This window comes from Nymphalis io, chromosome 2 (genome assembly GCF_905147045.1).
Source record: "Nymphalis io chromosome 2, ilAglIoxx1.1, whole genome shotgun sequence".
NCBI classification, from domain to species: Eukaryota; Metazoa; Arthropoda; class Insecta; order Lepidoptera; family Nymphalidae; genus Nymphalis; species Nymphalis io.
In genome coordinates, this window is record NC_065889.1 from 9,297,283 (window position 1) to 9,316,107 (window position 18,825).

General features: G+C 35.6%; 3 protein-coding genes across 5 annotated transcripts in view; 2 read left to right on the top strand and 1 right to left on the bottom strand.

Annotated features, from left to right (window-relative positions):
• Positions 1 to 117: 117 nt before the first annotated feature.
• LOC126774424 (coiled-coil domain-containing protein 39) lies at positions 118 to 14,443 on the bottom strand. The gene is made up of 24 exons (XM_050495954.1): positions 14,191 to 14,443; positions 14,008 to 14,116; positions 13,595 to 13,742; positions 13,292 to 13,449; positions 12,850 to 12,969; positions 11,954 to 12,055; positions 11,278 to 11,469; positions 10,670 to 10,795; positions 10,039 to 10,128; positions 9,188 to 9,314; positions 7,288 to 7,376; positions 6,936 to 7,033; positions 6,290 to 6,419; positions 5,883 to 6,077; positions 5,407 to 5,546; positions 5,065 to 5,140; positions 4,340 to 4,499; positions 4,070 to 4,235; positions 3,363 to 3,510; positions 2,949 to 3,124; positions 2,738 to 2,790; positions 2,513 to 2,631; positions 2,161 to 2,185; positions 118 to 681 (listed from the first exon to the last, which is right to left on the bottom strand). Exons 1-24 carry the CDS (start codon positions 14,322 to 14,324, stop codon positions 581 to 583), a joined length of 2,982 nt encoding a protein of 993 aa, XP_050351911.1. The 5' UTR covers positions 14,325 to 14,443; the 3' UTR covers positions 118 to 580.
• Positions 14,444 to 15,324: 881 nt separating this feature from the next.
• LOC126774449 (zinc finger protein 33A) lies at positions 15,325 to 17,706 on the top strand. The gene is made up of 4 exons (XM_050495997.1): positions 15,325 to 16,250; positions 16,470 to 16,667; positions 16,922 to 17,025; positions 17,124 to 17,706. The coding sequence occupies exons 1-4, from the start codon at positions 15,404 to 15,406 to the stop codon at positions 17,634 to 17,636; spliced, it is 1,662 nt and encodes a 553-aa protein (XP_050351954.1). The 5' UTR covers positions 15,325 to 15,403; the 3' UTR covers positions 17,637 to 17,706.
• A 446-nt stretch (positions 17,707 to 18,152) lies between these two features.
• Positions 18,153 to 18,825, top strand: part of LOC126774253 (E3 ubiquitin-protein ligase TRIP12) — a 32,931-nt gene continuing 32,258 nt past the window's right edge. For 2 of the 3 annotated variants that reach the window (XM_050495683.1, XM_050495706.1), the window contains exon 1: positions 18,154 to 18,526. The gene's annotated coding sequence lies outside the window, so the exon portion shown is untranslated. Of the gene's footprint in view, positions 18,527 to 18,825 lie in introns of all 3 variants that reach the window. The other variant, XM_050495700.1, reaches the window with a different exon arrangement.

The following is an 18,825-nucleotide window of genomic DNA, read 5'->3' on the forward strand; positions in this document are numbered from 1 at the left end:
TAATTAGAAAAGCGTTTACAAATACATATCGCCTCCGTAATATATATATATATATATATATATATATATATATATATATTATATTATATATATATATATTATATTATATATATATATATATATATTCTAAAACGAGCTTTTACTTATATAATATACAATGACACATAATTTAAAATACAAGACTGTTTTGTCAACAGTACCAAAATTTTAGCGCAACCGTTTGAATGTTTAGTTCAAAATTCAATAGAAATATTTCACCCACACATGCAAAAACAAAACTAAATGAAGCTTGTAAAAATGCATGAAACAATGCGTAATGAATGCCATCTTATCTGTGTTCAATTCGAATGAATCAAAACAATGTTTGTTTTTTTTTAAACAGACATCGTGAAATCAATACTTTATCATTTCCCTGTCATAAGATATATATGCAAATATATTTTTGAATAGTTTATAATTTACTCAATCGCATGTGTAGTTACGATTGAGTAGAGTCTAACTGCTAATATGTATGCAAGAGTAAAGCTCCTAATATCGTGATCCTCAAATTCCGGTCGTATTAATAAGGAGTATGTCAATTTTATCTCAATGACTTGCGCGACGTCAACGTGGACACCATCATGGGAGCAACATCTTCCAGTCCTAGTGTCACAACTCGCAATGAAATCGAGGAACGTCGCGCTGAAACGATATATTTGAATTATTAAATATAAAGTCAAAGTCTAACGTTTTCTAGCGCTTTTAAAATATTAATTGCACAATTTTAATTTCAATTTAGAGCTATCATCGGCTCGGATTGTAGATTTTACCAAGAAGAACTGACAAGAAATCACTCTATTTTTAAGAATAAAAAAAATACATAAAATAATCATATACAATTATATATCCTGTATGAACATCACTGAATCCTATCTTCGCGCTCTTCTATCATTTATAAAAACCCGTACAATATAATAAGCCTTATTTTTTTATAATTGTAATATCAGATGTAATGTCATGAATGTGCTATATTTTAATTCGAACATAATTATTTAAAAAAAAAATATTATACTCCATATATATGAAATTATTATATACAAATAAGTTTATATATCCTGTAAAAAATAACGAATACATACTTCAAACTTTTTATCATTTATATCTTCTACTGAATACTGATTTATAATAAATATATATACAAGGCACATTACTCTATAAAATATTACAAATAAGCGATACAAATTATAATAATACAATTAATTTTAAGATAAACTGTCACATAAACGCAGATACTAAGAAAGCAAGTGGAATTGAGCAAAGTGATAAAACATGACCGATATTTATTTTTTGAAAATAATTTATCAATTAGTAATATAATAATTATAGAGCAATATTTAGGATTTTAATGCATATTGAAATGCAGATCAATGTGGGAAAATAAGTTGATAGATTGAATACATTGTATTTGCTGGTTTTTAAGAAAAATGAAGCCGAGATGGCCCAGTGGTAAAAACGCGTGAATTTTAACCGATGATCGTGGGTTCAAATCCGGGCAAGCACCACTGAATTTTCATGTACTTAATTTGTGATTATAATTCATCTCGTGAAGGTAAACATCGTGAGGAAACCTGCATGTGTCTAATTTCACTTAAATTCTGCCACATGTGTATTCCACCAACTCACATTGGAGCAGCGTGGGGGAATGAGCTCCAAACCTTCTCCTCAAAAAGGGAGAGGAGGCCTTTAGCCCAGCAGTGGGACATTCACAGGCTGTTACGGTTACGGAAAGAAAATCACCTGATCAATGTTTAAATTGACTCAATAAACGCTTTCTTATTAATCTCACTCAATATTAAAAATAACCTAAATTAAATGTATATAGAATAGCAATGCACTGTTCTTCTAATTACTTCTAAGTCTGAGTTTTCAAACACCTTATATTAAACTAGTGTTCGCACCGCATGTTAGGTAAGAGGGGGAGATGTTGGTGTTTTGGGAGGGGTTGATATAAAAATTAGCTTATGTCCTTTCTCGGGGTTCACGCTTGCTTCATACCAAACTTCTTCAAAATCGGTTCAGTGTTCTATTTGTGAAAACGTAACGTACATATGTAATTACGTCGCATTTATAATGTTAGTAAAGATTATTTTTTATCTGTGGTGTAAAAAAATATAAACATACCTTGTTCACGAATATCGTCAATCAACTGTAACAAAAATGACATATCAGTAGGCATCATGTAAACATTTCCAAGAAAAAATTTATAATAGTAATAATTGCTTCTAGTATGAAGCAGTACTATGTTCGATATACGAACAAACTCATATCTAGATTAACAATTCAATAAGTAATTAATTGAGTTGAATAATTTTTTTTAATAAACATTGAATGTCCGTGGTATTGTATGAAATGAAGACGATTGGATATAAATAAATTTAAAAATTAAAATTCCATGAAATTATAACATCAGACCTTAATAATAATTATTAACCGTGCAAAATGTGCACATATGCATAAACAAAATGGGCCTCACCGCCTTCTCCTGCACCTTGGGCGCCAGCTGGCGGCGAAATTCGGTTAGGCGACGCGTAAACCCCGAGGCGATGCTGACGCCGCTCCCGCTGGACGACGACGACGCCGAGAACAAGCCCTCTGCAATTATTATTGTTACATTTTCATCATTACTTTCTGTAATCGCGCATATATTACATATGCGCGATTACAGAAAGTTTTAACAGCCGCTTCGCTTAAAGCCTACCTGCTTGTTCCGTCGACGAGTCTCTCGCAAGCGCTGTTCCATTATTTATTATCCTGTTTATAAAACAAATATATATAATTAACAGAAATTTGAATTTTAAAGAAAAAACATATAGCTCGTCGGACATTTACAATAGGACATCTAAAGTGTCAATACCATTTTGTGCAATAAGCGATAAATATGTTGAATTAATTGAACGGTGAGGGCGCACCTTTGCACGAGCACGTGGAGGCGCCGCTGGTGTGCGCCGAGCATCCGCTCGAGTTGCGCGGCAGCCAGCAGCGCGGCCAGGCACGCGGCACACGCGGGCGCGCCTTCCGGCAGCTCGGCCAGCGCCTGCAGCGCGCCGTGCGCCGCCTCGCACCAGTCCCGCACGCACAGCGACATCTGCCCGCACCGCACTCACTCCGATTCATACAATACTTTTCTATTTCGTTATTTACAGTAACTCGAGGAGCATTGCGACCGTTTCTATACTTATATAATCTTTAAAAAGATTTACACACAAAATATGGCAACGCCTAATCTTGATTTCATTCAATCCATGAAGCAACAACTTATAAGACATAAGCTTGGAAATGATCGATTTCAAACAAAACCATAAAAAACGGTAAGTATTTCATACCTGGAATATTCGCCAATCGTCAACTCCCTCTATTAGTTTCTTAGCGCGACGCGCATTATTCTGCACGATTTCATGCGCCTTCTGCAACCGTCTCTCTTGCTTCTCGAGCCTCTCTTTCACGCTGTCCAGCTCATTCTCACACTCTAATCTGCGATACGGTAAATTTCAATCGAGATTACACCTGAAGGACACCTATTATTAAATGAAGTATTTGTATACAATTGACGTAATACGTAACTCGATTATTGAACAATTATGATTATAAGGTTTTTTTGTTATCGTTATTTTTTGTTATCGTTATTTTTTGTTATCGTTATTTTTTGTTATCGTTATTTTTTGTTATCGTTATTTTTTGTTATCGTTATTTTTTGTTATCGTTATTTTTTGTTATCGTTATTTTTGTAATCATTTACTCTCTAAGTCGGTGCTCGCTTTAATACTCATTTAAAAACAATTATAAATACAAAAGCGTGAGATGTACAAAGGCATGTGGATAAGATGGCAATCTCTTCGGGGCAATCTTTGGGCACAGGGCTCGGCGAAGAAGCGGAAAAGGCTATATATAGTATGAAAAGGCGCGCACTAAATCGGTACTTAACCTTGTAAAATAATGCTTCAAAAGTCCTCGTAAGAGGCTACTAAATAAAAAATATTTGAATTTATTTTGTTACAAGTAAACTTTACTAATATGTAAGTAAATAACTCACTCTCTGAGGGTTAGCTGTTTGTATTTGTCAGTGATCATGGTGAGTCTCGAACTGTTTTCGTTTAAACCCTGTTCAGCCTCAGCGATGTCGGCGGTCAACGCCTTCAGCTCGTCCCGTTTGGCGTAGTATCGCTTTGTCAGCTCCGAGACCTCTTCCATTTCAGGCGCTGACAGATCACGGAAAAATAAATTAATATTCAATATACGTTACGAACGGTACGAAACAAGGATATAGGAAAGTATTGCGTTTGTTATGTAAGTGCGCACTGACCGGTGTCGTCGAGCGGCGCGACGCGGTGCAGGAAGTGCGCGTGCGCGGCGTGCAGCACGCGCAGCGCGGCCTCCAGCGCCGCCACGTCGCGCTCGCGCCGCGAGACGTCCGCGTCCAGCGCCGCGCCGCGCGCGCGCAGCTCCGCGCGCTCCGCCGCGAACTGCCGCCCCGCACACGCTAGCTATTAGCTACTCCAGTGCCGGCGTGCGCTATCGTGCGTCGCGACATCCAACGAATACCTCTCGTATCCAGAAAACTCGTGCTATCGACTACGGAGTCCCAGTCAGGTGATGACCACGACGGGTGCAACGTTGTCGAACCGTCGGGCGAGGTTATAAATAAAGTATAATGCGGTTGCGATATGTATGCCATTATTAATTGTTTCATATCTATATCGACAAAGTAAGATGGTGGGCTTTGTGCAAGCCCGTCTGGGTAGATACCACCCACTCATCAGATATTCTACCGCAAAACAGCAGTACTTGGTATTGTTGTGTTCCGGTTTGAAGGGTGAGTGACCCAGTGTAATTACAGGCACAAGGGACATAACATTTTAGTACTCAAGGTTGATGGCGCATTGGCGATGTAAGCGATGGTTAACATTTCCTATAATACCGATGTCTATGGACGTTGGTTACCACTTACCATCAGGTGGCCCATATGCTCGTCCGCCTACCTATTCAATAAAAAAATATATTTAAATGACTTGTTGACTTGATAAATACCTTTATTTTGAAGAATGTTACAGAGAGCTCTTGACCCGCTTCGTCTTTTCCTAATGAAGCAATGAAAATGTCGTATCTGCAATGTAAAGTACACGACGAATTTAGATTAACATAGCCACAGATAGAAAATATTAAAATTCCATCTAATAATTACGACTATGGAATTGTGCTGTGAATGCTCTTGTTGTTTAAGACGGATGGACTATGGACGGATGACACATGCGAACTTAAACTAAATAGGAAAAAAAATGGGAAATAAAACAGTGTGCGACCCAGAGACTAGAAAAAGGGCACGCAAGTGATGATGAAACACATCATACCAATATCGTTAGTGAAAAGTACCTCTTGACGAGCTGCAGCACGCGCTGCTGGCGCTCGCGGATCTCGCTGCGCAGGCGGCCGCAGTGCTCCAGCAGCGCGCGCCGCTGCACGCCGAACATGTCGCGCCGCGCGCTGATCTCCACCAGGCGCTCGTTCATCGCCTGCAACGGTATATCATATTTACACTGGGAAGGTATATCGCTATCGAAAGCTCGTCTGGGCATGTGCCACTCGCATATACCATGGATATTCAACCGCATATTCAGTCATCAACCATACGATACAAATGAGAGCGGTCGCTTTGGTATTTGAAACCATTATTGACGGGCTAAAAATCTGTAAAAAGGATTTGACAGTCTTTTATTTGGATACCTGTCGCTATGATTTTTTATGAAAACGCTTTTGCTAGCAGGTTCGTTTGTGAGTTATGAGTGATTGTGGTGGTGCTATTAAGGAATGCCTTCGGCGAGTGCTAGGTAGTCGATAAAGTCGCTGACCGCGTCGAGCTGCAGGCGCTGCTTGTCGAGCGTGAAGGCGGCGTCGCCGAGCCCGGCCAGCGCGCGCGAGGCGTGCGCCACCCGCAGGCGCATGAGCGCCTCCTCCACCCGCTGGCGGCGCCACACGTCGCGGGCCGCGCGCACCTCCTTCTCGCCGCCCTCCACGTTCAGCATCGACGTCTTTAGGCGACTTTGCTGGAAAAGGAAATAAATTAAAGGCATCGACACAAAATCTTTAAAAGATTCGCGAAAGTAAGTCTAGTATGAAAAAGTAAAAACGAGCGCGGGATAGTCACCGCTGCTTTAAATTGTTACTTTAATAATAGCAATGCTATCATCGTTGCGTCATTTTCATTTAATTATACAAAACATTCTCAATAGACTGTGTTTGTAGGAGGTTGTGGTACCAGCGAGCCGTGGTGCGCGTGTCGCTGCTGCAGGTCGCGCGCCAGACGCCGCATGTCGTCGTGCAGGCGCGCCGCGTGGCGCTCCAGCAGCGCCACACGCGACGCGTGCCGCGCCAGGACGTCCTTCAACCTGCGGGGACATCATAATGTTATGACGACTCCGCAAATTTTTTTCCGTGAAACAAACGACACACGTACTTTATCTCCCAGCCCCGGGAGGCATATGTTATTTACATCTTTCATTTACCGATGTAGAACACATTACGAGTAAATGTAATAGTTTTAGTTTTTACATTCCTGGTTATTCGATCACACTTAAACGGGTTACAGTCAAATTCGATGAAAAGGTAATAAATTAATTAACAGAGGACTCTTTTTTAAATATCATATAATATTTAAAGATAAATAAATAAATTTATTTCGTATATCTCCGAAACGGCTCTAAATATTTGATACAACTTTTGTATTTAGATAATTTATCTTTCCTGATAAAGCGCAATTATCAAAAAAAAATAACCTAGTTTAGCGAAGCGCGGTCGTCCAGCTACTACTAATAAAAATTGATTAAATTTAAGCCGAGCTAAGTGGACAGGTCATAGCTCGCAGCTGGTTCATTATAAAATCAATAATATCACCACCAACCAACCTCTCTTCCCTGGCGGCGAGCTCCGCGGAACACTCGCGCTCGGCCTGCGCCCCCTCCATGTGCGACACTTGAGACCCGATCGTCTCCACTTGGTAGCACTGGAGACATGACCATTATGTATATATATTTGATAATATTGGTTATTTAACAAAACTATTTTAATTGCTAAAAGCACATTAACGTCGAAATGGTAGTAAGTAACATAAATAATTTGAACGGAAGATTGCAGATATTAACCGGGACAGAGCTCCAAAAACGCTTTCGATTTACTTATGAATTACCAAAGTTTCCAGTAGTTTCTTAATATACACAAAAGCGTTCCGAATATAGTTACGAAAAACGATTTACGTACAATCGCGTAAAGTGATTCCTTTTGACTTTGCAAGTTTCGTTCCACGCCACGTTGTTTCGTGTCCAGTTTGCTCATGACCGCCTTCGACGCTGCAATGTTAGTGGTCAATAGGGCATGCGTTAGTGATAATTGAATATGATGAACTAAGTGAAGTACAACCATTCCCATTGTCAGCATCATACACCACAAAAAAGGACAGTTAGTTACGAGCTTTGATAAAGAAATACGGCGTGTTTAAGCTGACACTGCTGATATTGTGATTATTTAGGCTATGTAGCACCGTGGGCGTTCTAAAGACAAAATGTTTGGCGTTGTGTATGGCAAATTAGAGCAAGCCCCGCCGCACACCTCACAAACTCCTGCTAGCGACGAATTCATACTTAAAATTGTAAAATGACAATCAACGTGGGATTCGCAGACAATTGAAGTTCAAGTGCCTGGATATGATATGAGACTTTATTGTACATCTTTTTTCGTGGTAGCATGTAATGTCCTCCAGACCGATTTCGACCACGGCGACCAATCTCAAGAGAGATTAGCCAACTATGCAGGATATATTATAGTGCACAAGTGTGTGCGCAAACAATTTGTGCACTATAATATCTCCTCTCATCTCAATCAAACTCTCATAATCCGATGGCAATCCGACACGACCGGAAAGAGTTCAGGCGCAGAGCCAACGGTTTTACATGATTTCCGAGGCAGGGGGGTGTACGGGAGTGTAGAGTGGGAACCCAATAACTCTTTACTGGCCCGACCTGGGAATTGAACCCAGAACCTCCGGGTCTGCGGCCTTTGAGGCAGTCATGTAGCATGTAAGAAAAATATCCTAAATCGGTATATATTTATTATAGTGATATTGCGAAAAGAGTTTACTTCAAGGAGAAAAACGATATACTCCGAATATTACAAGGGCCATTAAAAGTTTGAATTGCGGTTTAAAAATGGGTCGTTAGTTTCGCTTCGCCACACACTCCAAACAGGTTGTAATTTAGGCGAAAGTAAACTTCCAAACTGACTACATCAGCCTTACTAATCATATAACATCATGAGATTTGTCTCTTTCCAAAAATAAAAACCATAAATATTTCTCATTACAGAGGTTGCTTGGAAGAGATCACTACAGGTGATAAGGCCGCCTTTGCATACAATATGTTATACTTGCTATTATAATAATACTAAATGTTTGTAAAGAATAAATAAATAAATAAATAAAAACCGTACAAAAAGGCAAACATTTTCACGCCACTCGTGACCTTTAAGGACAACATCTACAACAGAACAACTAAAGATCCTTCTAAATGAAAAAATCCAGCTACGCTTCCCTTCTTGTTATCAACATTGAACAAAGTACAGAGTTTGTCTAAGAGAGGACATGATAGATATTAATTAAAATTTAAATTAAGCTTATTACTTTGTTCGTAATATATTTCTTTACCGTATTTTTTTTATCAACCATCGTAGTATTAAATGCACAAGGGAGAAAATTAAATGGGAAAATATTATAATGTTTGAGCATGTCGTCTGGGTAGGTACCACCCACTCATTAGATATTCTACCGCAAAACGCAGTACTTAGTATTGTTGTGTTCCGGTTTGAAGGGTGAGTGAGCCAGTGTAATTATAGGCACAAGGGACGTAACATCTTAGTTCCCAAGGTTGGTGGCGCATTGGTGATGTAAGCGATGGTTAACATTTCTTACAATGCCAATGTCTAAGGGCGTTGGTGACCACTTACCATCAGGTGGCTTATATGCTCGTCCGCCTTCCTATTCTATAAAAAAAAAGAGCAAACTTGAGATATAATTAGATGTTTGCTAGTTTTTTTACGTGTGTTTTATATAGAGCAAGAAAGACTATAGATACGAATTTATTATAAAAATATTATAAGGGTGTCTTACACTTGAGTTGCATGTGGAACAATTTCTCTTCGTTCTTAAGAACTAGAAGCTTCTGTTGTTCGACGAATGAACAGTGCATGGCGCGTTGCTGGTTCACTGTCAATTGATTAGCAAAACGCTCTTCCTCCTATTAAATAAAATAAACATGTAAATAAATTGTATGATCAAAATATGCAAAGCAGTACTTAGTATTGTTGTGTTCCGGCTGAAATGGTGACTGCACCAGTGAATCTACGAGAATAAGGACACAAGATCTTAGTTCCCACGGTTGGTGGCGCATGGAGATATAAAATTATATTTACGAAATTATACATTTAAAAGTATAAAAGTAGCACTGGTGACGAAAAAGCCTGAAGATGATTAGAATCTTGCCTTGTCCTTGAAATGTGAAAACGTGAATTACAAGAAGAATCTCAAGCATGAATAATAATATAATAATAATAATATATCCTGGGACATTTTTAACACACGGCCATCTGATCCCAATTTAAGCTTGTACAAAACTTGTGTTATGGAAACCAGACAACTGATATACTACATATACACTATTTTTCTTTTGTAAATACATACTTATATAGATAATTACACCCAGACTCAGGACAGACAGACATGTTCATGCAGACAAATGTTTGTCCTGGGTGGGAATCGAACCCACAACCTTCGGCGTGAAAAGGCAAGTATCTACCAACCACGCCGACCGGCTCGTCAAATGGGGAATGGGAGAAGAAAAGAGTAGGATCGAAATATTAGCAAGAAGGGTGATGATATGACTAGAGATGAATGAAAGAGACACACTGCACTGTTTCTAAATGTAACAAATAAGGACAACAAAACAATATTAACATACTTACATTTAGCATGTCCTCCAACTCTTTAGCCCGTTTCTCAGAACATTTCGATTTGTCCGTAGAGTCCAGAAGTTTCTCTTTCAATTCCTTTATCTGTAATAAATAATACAAATTAAAATAATAGCAACTAGTATTTAACAAATGAAGGGCGACCGCCCTTATCCCTATCTAAAGAACTAACCACATGCAAAAGGTATTTATTTATTGATATTTATTTATTACACCAAAATTGGGACAAACAGACAAAATTGTAGATGTTGACTCATGAGCTAGGTAAGTGAGATCACTAGTGAAAAGTTCCCGGACTTTTCAAGTTCAAACGAAGCACCGATTTTCTGCTTCAAGTTGTCGATACGCTTCGTTAAATTTGGGGTAATAGCCCAAGACCGTTAAAGGCCAAAATTCTGTTTCCAAATCAAGAATGTCCGATTCTTATAGTTGTGACCTGGCAAATTAACAAATAGGAATTGTAATTCCCTCATAGCACACATACCAGTGGAATAATGCTGTGGTGAAATGAGCTCTAAACCTTGTCCTTAACTGGAGAAACAGGTCTTTGGCAACCAGTGAGACAGCCTGTGAAGTAATACTCATACATACATAATTTTTTGACTGAATAATAAATGTTCCGTACCTTAGTGTTGAGCGCGCTCAGCGCGACGTCTCTCTTATGCTGGTCATCAAGTAACTGCCTGTTCTCCATGTGCAGCTTCTCCAGCGCAATACGCATATTACTCAATTCTCGCTGAAGACTGTGGACCTGAAAAAAAAATATAATTTAAATAACATTAACAAGAGCCGAGATGGCGGCACAGTGGTAAGAACGCGTCAATCTTAACCGATGATCGTAGGTTCAAGCCCGGGCAAGCAACGCTGAATTTTCCTGTGCTTAATTTGTATAATTCATCTTGTGCTTGACGGTGAATGAAAACATTGTGAGGAAGCCTGCATGTGTCTAATTTCACTGAAATTCTGCCACACGTGTATTCCACCAACCCGCATTGGAGCAGCGTGGTAGAATAAGCTCCAAACCTTCTCCTCCAAAAGAGGAGAGGAGGCCTTTAGCCCAGCAGTGGGACGTTCACAGGCTGTTACGGTAATAACATTATTTCCCTTTTATAACTCTGCTTTCTCATTTATCTTGACGATATTATTTTCATGTAATTTTATAAACGAGATTGTAAGTCGACGTGCGGGCGAGACATGTGCTGGGCCTGCGGTCCCGCAGCGGCCGGCACTCGCCTCGCTGTCGAGGCCGGCGTCCTGCTCGGCGAGGTGCTGGTGCGCGCGCCGCAGCTGCGCGAGTCGCTGCGCGAGCGCGTCGCAGTCGCGCTGCGCGTCCGCGTTGTTGCCCCGCTGCTGATCGCAGAAGCTCTGCTGCTCGCGACACTGCTCCGCTAGGGTGTTCGCTTCCGTCTCGAGTACTGCATAATCCTGCCATAGAAATAATTAAAGTATTTTTTAAGTTAACAAGCAAATGTGCCACCTTATTGTAAATTGTTTATTTGTAATCATTGTAAGATCATAAATACTTCTTATACGTTTAATGTGTGAGAAGGAAGACGTTACGTCCATTGCGCATCCAGTTATACTGGTTTACTCAGCAGAACGAAGCTCTCACTTGAAATCGAAACATAGTAATAAAAAAATTGCTTGTTATTGCAACCAAACAAGCTTGTCCGAGCCCTGGCATTTGCATAAAAATATTTCATTAGAACCGCAAGCATGATATTTAATTTTTTAAATATTTTATACAATAAATAAAATATTAATATATTTTATCAAGTAAAGGCCAAACATCCAAGTATTATAGATCACACAATTCTAGTGTAGGAAAACACTGTTCATAAACCGTGTTCGTCACAATACACTTTGTCGAAGTGGAGCCATCGAGTGTAACCACTAAGCATCCTCCTACCTCTCTAATGTGACGTATATCTGTGTCCCGCTGGCGCAGGTTCTCTACAGCATTAGTCCACATCATCATCATTTGTTTCCTTTGCTCCATACCTTCCATTACCTGTAAACATATAAATCTTTACTAATATTATTTATGAGAAAATAACTCTGTTTGACTTTTACGCTTTCACGAGTAAACCACAAAATCAATTTTAATTAAATTTGGCGCGCAGCAAACTGGAACTTAAGGTCAAAGATATTTAGACCATATGATTCCGATTATCTGACATTTATTTATATTTAGGTATAGGAACAGTCTTGCCCTTTCATGTGTAAATGCAGTCTATCTACCAGAAATGTTGTCATAATGTTTGATAACCTTTTAGTAGATCAAAGAGAATATAGCATAAAAACAAATTTATTATATACTGAAATCAGTAGGAGGGTACCAAGACAATGCAAAGCACTGATTTATATAAGGATAAAATTATAAATTGTTCGATGTATTTAAATCGAATTATATAATTAATTTTTAATTTGTAAAATGAGTTAAAATAAAATTAACATTGATTTTATTTTAAAATGTTATGATTCTGGACTTATTTCTGTACCGAAACAATAATTATAAATCTTTATAGTAGTTTGAACAAAATATAAATTATTTTTGGCGTAACAAAATTGAAAATATTACTTAATTGCATTGATGAATTTATATTAGTAAATAAGTTATTACTTTTGAAACAAAACTGCAACCCATGATACTAAATTACTTTTTTATGTATATAATCAAATTAACTATTCCCCTTGAAAATATATGTGTTCAGCGATGGCTGGTAGGTAGTGAGTCACCCACCCAAAGAAGTCTAATTTTCCTAAGTAAGTATGCTCTAACTAATGTACAACCTTAAAATTTACCTGAACAGAAATTCTTTCACATGCCCTTTCCTCCGCATTAAGATTGGACACAACTTGATTAAGATGCTCTTGTAATTGGTCATGTTCTAATTTCAATTTCTGTCTTTTTATCTCCAGGGCCTAGAAATTAACATTTAAAATCAACAATAAATACAAATACTCAATACAATAACATGCTTAAGAACTACTTTCAACATAAGTCAAATATTAATGCCGTGAAATAAACATACTCGCTTCAAAAGTTAAGTAATATTATTATATAATATACAGTATATTTATTAATGACACAATTTATGGCATACAGTTTTTTTACAAAGCCATTGGAATTTGCACCTAATGAAATGGTTGTGATACATTGCATAGTGACTCTGTGCTGAAGCTCAGCTAACAGCATAACTACAGAACTAATATTTTTGAATTTTAAATATAGTTTTTCTATTACTTTGGCCTTTGAAAGATCTTGCTTAGTAAACTGTTCTATGGCTGTGATATCTCCGGAACTTCGCTCAAGAGCTGCCCTCCATTCTTGTAAAGCTCCCCGCTCACCACACACCTCACTTTTTAAAGAATCAGCCTTTTTTAATAATCGGGCAATGGAAACTGAAATACATTGATGTTTTGTTAATTTTTTTTCGTAATTAATTCATTCATTAAATATAACAAAACAAATATTACAATTTAGTATAAATTATTAATAAAAACCAGTATAATTCTCATATCCTATAATAAAATTATGATATTTTACTTTGAACATTATCTCTGCGAGAACTAATAGAACTGGTCTGTTTGCTGCAGTCAACTATATCTCGATCTAATCTATCTGCTTCATTGAGTGACAGCTGCCGTAACTTCACTTCTTGCTCCAACTGCTGTTTGTGTGCAAAAAGTAGACGCTGAAATTCAAAATAAGTTAATTAATTGCTTATAATAACAATTTACATATCCCAAATCTATAATAAACTACTACTAAAGCAATATACATAAACTTATATGATTTTTAAGAAGGTTTTAGAATATACTATTATTATATCAGTAGCTGCGCTTGGCAGTTTCATCCGTTTTAAATTTAGACTATTGATGTGACACGCTTGAATTTCATGATCCTGTTTGTATAAATCTAATAACCATATTGTATAATAATTCGATGATAGTTCTTACGGTATTTTCCTGGTACTCAGATTGGACGTGCTGTTTGTAGTTGTTGAGGTCATCTCGTTTTTGGTTTTGTGCGATAAGGCTTTCTTTTAAGCGTTGTATCTCATTTTGCCTTTAAATGAACCACTTAATTTAGTTTTATTTTAATATAAAAAGTTTAATAAACTGAAAATATATAAATTTTACCTTTCAATTAAAACAGTTTCAAAGTTTTGATTATCAGGGCTGGCTAAAGGTATTCTTGTACCCTGATTCCACCCAAGTTCTTCTAAGAGTTGGGCCATATATCTAGGCACTTTTCCACTTTGTTCACTACTCATTTTTAGAAAATTTTTTTAACTAAATCGACATAGAAAACTGACGCATTTAATAATGTAACTATGGACTGTTAAATCGAAGTTTATTAGAGTCAATAATTTTCGTTTCCCTGACAGACACACCGCCATCATTCGAAAATTCAAAACAACAAATTAAAAAATATGAAAATAAACAAATGTTCACACAGATACAAAAATAATTTTATCAAGGGTAGTGCTCAGCAATCGTAATCTTTAACTTTGTCGGTTTTCAGTCGTAAGTATTGAATGAATTATATTTAATTATTCGTTGTAATTCCAGTTTTTATTGATTTTCCTTGAAAAATTAGTATCGTTAATATATTCTATCACAATTCATGTTTATACTTAATTCCTTACGACTAATTAAACTAACAGAAACCCCATTATTTCTTTATAGGATGAATTTTCAGCAGCTAAGTTTTTACAATAACGATCATAAGTGTTCGTAGCATTATGTTATCCTTGACAATCTTCAAAAAGTCTTCAGTCAATTTAAATGGTACCCAACTAACAAATTAATACTAAAATGCATTAGTATTTTAAAAACTTTTCGTTGGTTTTCGATATCTGCATGTAATTCAATAAATAACAATAATGTAATGTGATTTTATATCAAAGAATCAGAAACACAGTTTTTATTCTTCTAATGGTATAAATTTCTTAAAATAAATTGGTAATAAGTACAATAGAGCAATATGGATACTTATTTTTTACTTTCTTATAGAAGATAAACTTTCTTCTTAACTTAGGACTAGTTAGTTAGATTTACTCTTAATATAATTAGTTTTATTTCGTTGAAAAAGTAAACTGATTATTTAAATTTAATTTAAATATTATATAAAATTTAAACATTACGCGTGGCGTCTCATTATATAAGTATAATCATTCCGGCACTCAATTCATGTATACAGACAGAGTTTACGATGTAAAATTTCTTGAAATGCAGCCAAAAGAATAAACACGCAATCCTCCAAAAATAACTCTCGGACAGGTTAGTTTCACGCTAACGCTGTGGCATATTGCTTATACCGGTTCTAATAAGTTTTTAACAAATTAATACCATGAGTGCTGACGCTGCAACTTTACCTTGTCCCATATGTTTACATACGGGAGTTTTTGATAATGCGCAATCTCTTAAAGATCGACTCATATTCGTATCAACGAATAAGATTCTGTGTCCAGTTTGCCAAGAAGAAGTATCGGGATTAGATAAACTCACCATACATTTATTCAGTCATGTGAAAATTATGTCTACAACTGGAAACTCGGAGAAAAGAGTTTCTGTTTCATATAAAAATAAGGAAACGGCATCAGACCAACAAAAGAAAATGAAACCTATATCCAAAAATAAAACATCATTATCCACAGCGAATACACCAATGAAGTATGTTAAGATTTATCCGAAGCTCCCAGTTTTAGCTTTGAGTACTATGCCAATAGTAGAAATATCCCCTAATTCGGATTGTAATGTTAACAGTAACAAATCTCTTTTTTTACCAAATGTTAAAACAGAATCTACATTATTACAGACAAATAATAAATGCAATATCTGTGGTTTACAATTTGTGGATACTGATATACTACGGATGCACAAGTGCTTAATTCACAACATTGATGATAATTCTCAACATACATTTACTCGATATAATTGTCACTTATGTACTAAACATTTTAAGATGCGAGGATCTCTGATGGTCCATTTAAGAGTAGCTCATTATGGTTTTTCATCTAATAACAGTTCAGAGTCTAGTGAGAGTAAAGAAAGAACAGAAGCAAGCAGTAACATTGTCATAGAAGATAAGCCCATTGAGATTCATAGAAGTGATGGTAAACAATGGCAATGCGAAGTATGCAGAAAATGCTTTACAACAAAATATTTTCTCAAGAAACATAAACGACTTCATACAGGTTAAAATTAATTGGTGTTAATTTGGGAGGTAATTTATACTAACAAAACGACCTTACACACACCTTAGAATTCAGTTTCACATATTTAGCACTAATTTCTAAGTGTCGAGTTAAATATAATTTTGACAGGCTTTATTTATTATATAAAATATTTTGTATATACTATGCATTTTTCCATATTTTTTCCGTGTTTAATAGAATATCCTTTATTACTTTCAGGTGAAACTCCCTACTCCTGTACTCAATGCAACAAAACCTTTACATTTCAGCAATCTTACCACAAACATCTTTTATATCACAATGATGAGAAACCTCATACGTGCAGTTTTTGTGGCCGAGCGTTTAAGGAGCTTTCGACTTTGCATAATCATCAACGAATTCATACTGGTGAAAAACCTTTTGCATGTGAAACTTGTGGTGGGTTATTAAGCCAAATTATTTCAAGCACTGAAAAGCTTTTTGTTTAATATATTACCTAGTTAAAATACTACGGTAATTATGACTCGAGCAGTAAAATATTATAAGTAGTAAAGTAAAGTAACTATATTAGCATATTTTATTATGTTAATAATATAAATATCAATATATATATAATTAGATAACTAGACATGCTCTTAGAATATTTATACATCTTTTAATTTAAAGTATTATTTCAATAAAAAAAATTACAGGTAAATGTTTTCGACAAAGAGTATCATATCTCGTACATAGACGCATACATACAGGTGCTATGCCCTATAAATGTACAGCCTGTGAAAAAAGTTTTAGGTATAAAGTAAGTATGACAAATACTTTACAATTATTATAAAAAGTAAAAAAAATTAATAAATTTTCAATTTATTGTCTAATTATTTCTTACTTTATATATTTTAGGTATCTCAGCGAACTCATAAATGCTTAGTCCAACCACCAGGTTCTGTTGTAAGAAAAGTTGGTGAACTCGTTGAAAAACTTAAAAAGAAACAGGAATCAGACGACATTAATTTCAATAATAACGTTGCAATTGAAAACTTATTCGAAAATACTAAATTTGAAGTATCAGAAGTTAATGCTGAATTAGTGCGAACTGGAGCCAAATTGTCATTGGAAGATATGGAATCTGAAAATTTCACAATAATTACAGAAGCCTTCGGTGAAAATCATACGATATGCTCTGATTACCCAACGTCGGCAGCCAACGCCGTATCGAATGAAAACAATATAGAAGAACTGACATCTAATATAGATGAATTCATTGATTCAGTGCCTTTAAATGACAAAAGTATACCATCTCCATCTGAGATTTTGAAAAATTTATGCTTATCTAACGATGAGGACTTTCTATGTGGACATAACAGTGATAATTCAAAGAGCTATACTACGAATAAAGATTTTAATGACTTTTGATATTATTTCCTAGAATGTAATTAATATATAATGTAAACGTCGAAAATGAAATATTTTTATAGGAATCAATTGTTTTTTTAAATACACACTTACATCTAAATTACGTAGGTATAACCAAAAAAGCTATTGTTATTTAATGCTACTAAGTCTTATGTTATATATTTATCGAAAGTCAGTTTTCTTTAATAATAGCATATTATCAATTTAAGTAAGCATATTATCAGCTTAAATTCTGATTTAATAATTTATTATTATGTTTTATTTATATTAAAATTTTAATATCATATTTAGACTTTAGTATTATTTGTACAAGTTTTTATCTTTATGAACTTACGATTAATATCCTTTAGTAATGAATGATATTTAATAAATTAAATGATGCATAATAATTTTATTAGAGAATAAAATATTTTCAGTTCAAGTAAATTGTCTTGTCAAAAATAAGCAAATTTACAAAACCGGTAATATTTCAAAACCTTATGGTTGATACCGGTTAAGTTAATATACTATGGCGATTGGATTTGTGTCGTTGTGTGCAACTTTTGTCTGTGTAGAATTAAGAAAAAAAACGCGTTAGTATCAGCCAGCTGTTTTTATTCTGATTGTTTGAAAATCAGTGTAAATCATTATGGATCAAAATTGAACAGTGTCAATCATCTTCAAAGGTGTCATTTTGTGAACTGAATGTGTTTGGTTACTTATTCTGAAATTAACACAGTGTTGAGTAAATAATCGATTTAAGGTTTTGTCAAACCATACGACAATACTACGTTTATAGTAATTTATTACGTCGCACTTTAGTTTGATGGCGATGTGTATAAATTAAACTATTGAACTGTGATTCATTTTATGTATCGAATCCTGTATAAAACTAAAGGATAAAGAACAAGGTAAGGATTTATTCAAAATTATATTTGTTGATTTTACACTACGATTTATGAAGGCCATGCATTGTAATTAAACCTTGAAGTTAATAAATACTTATTTATGTAAATATTTAGTTAAAATATTGTGCACGTCAACTACTTAATACAAGCGCATCATGGTTTATTGATTAGAAAAGTGTTCGTCATTTTTATTACCCTACCTGACACCTTCCATTTTGTTTAAAATTTAACAAGTCTGGAATCTTTTGTTCTCAGATTCCTGCAATTATTTTTTAATTTCTTTGTGTATTGTTAAGGTGTCC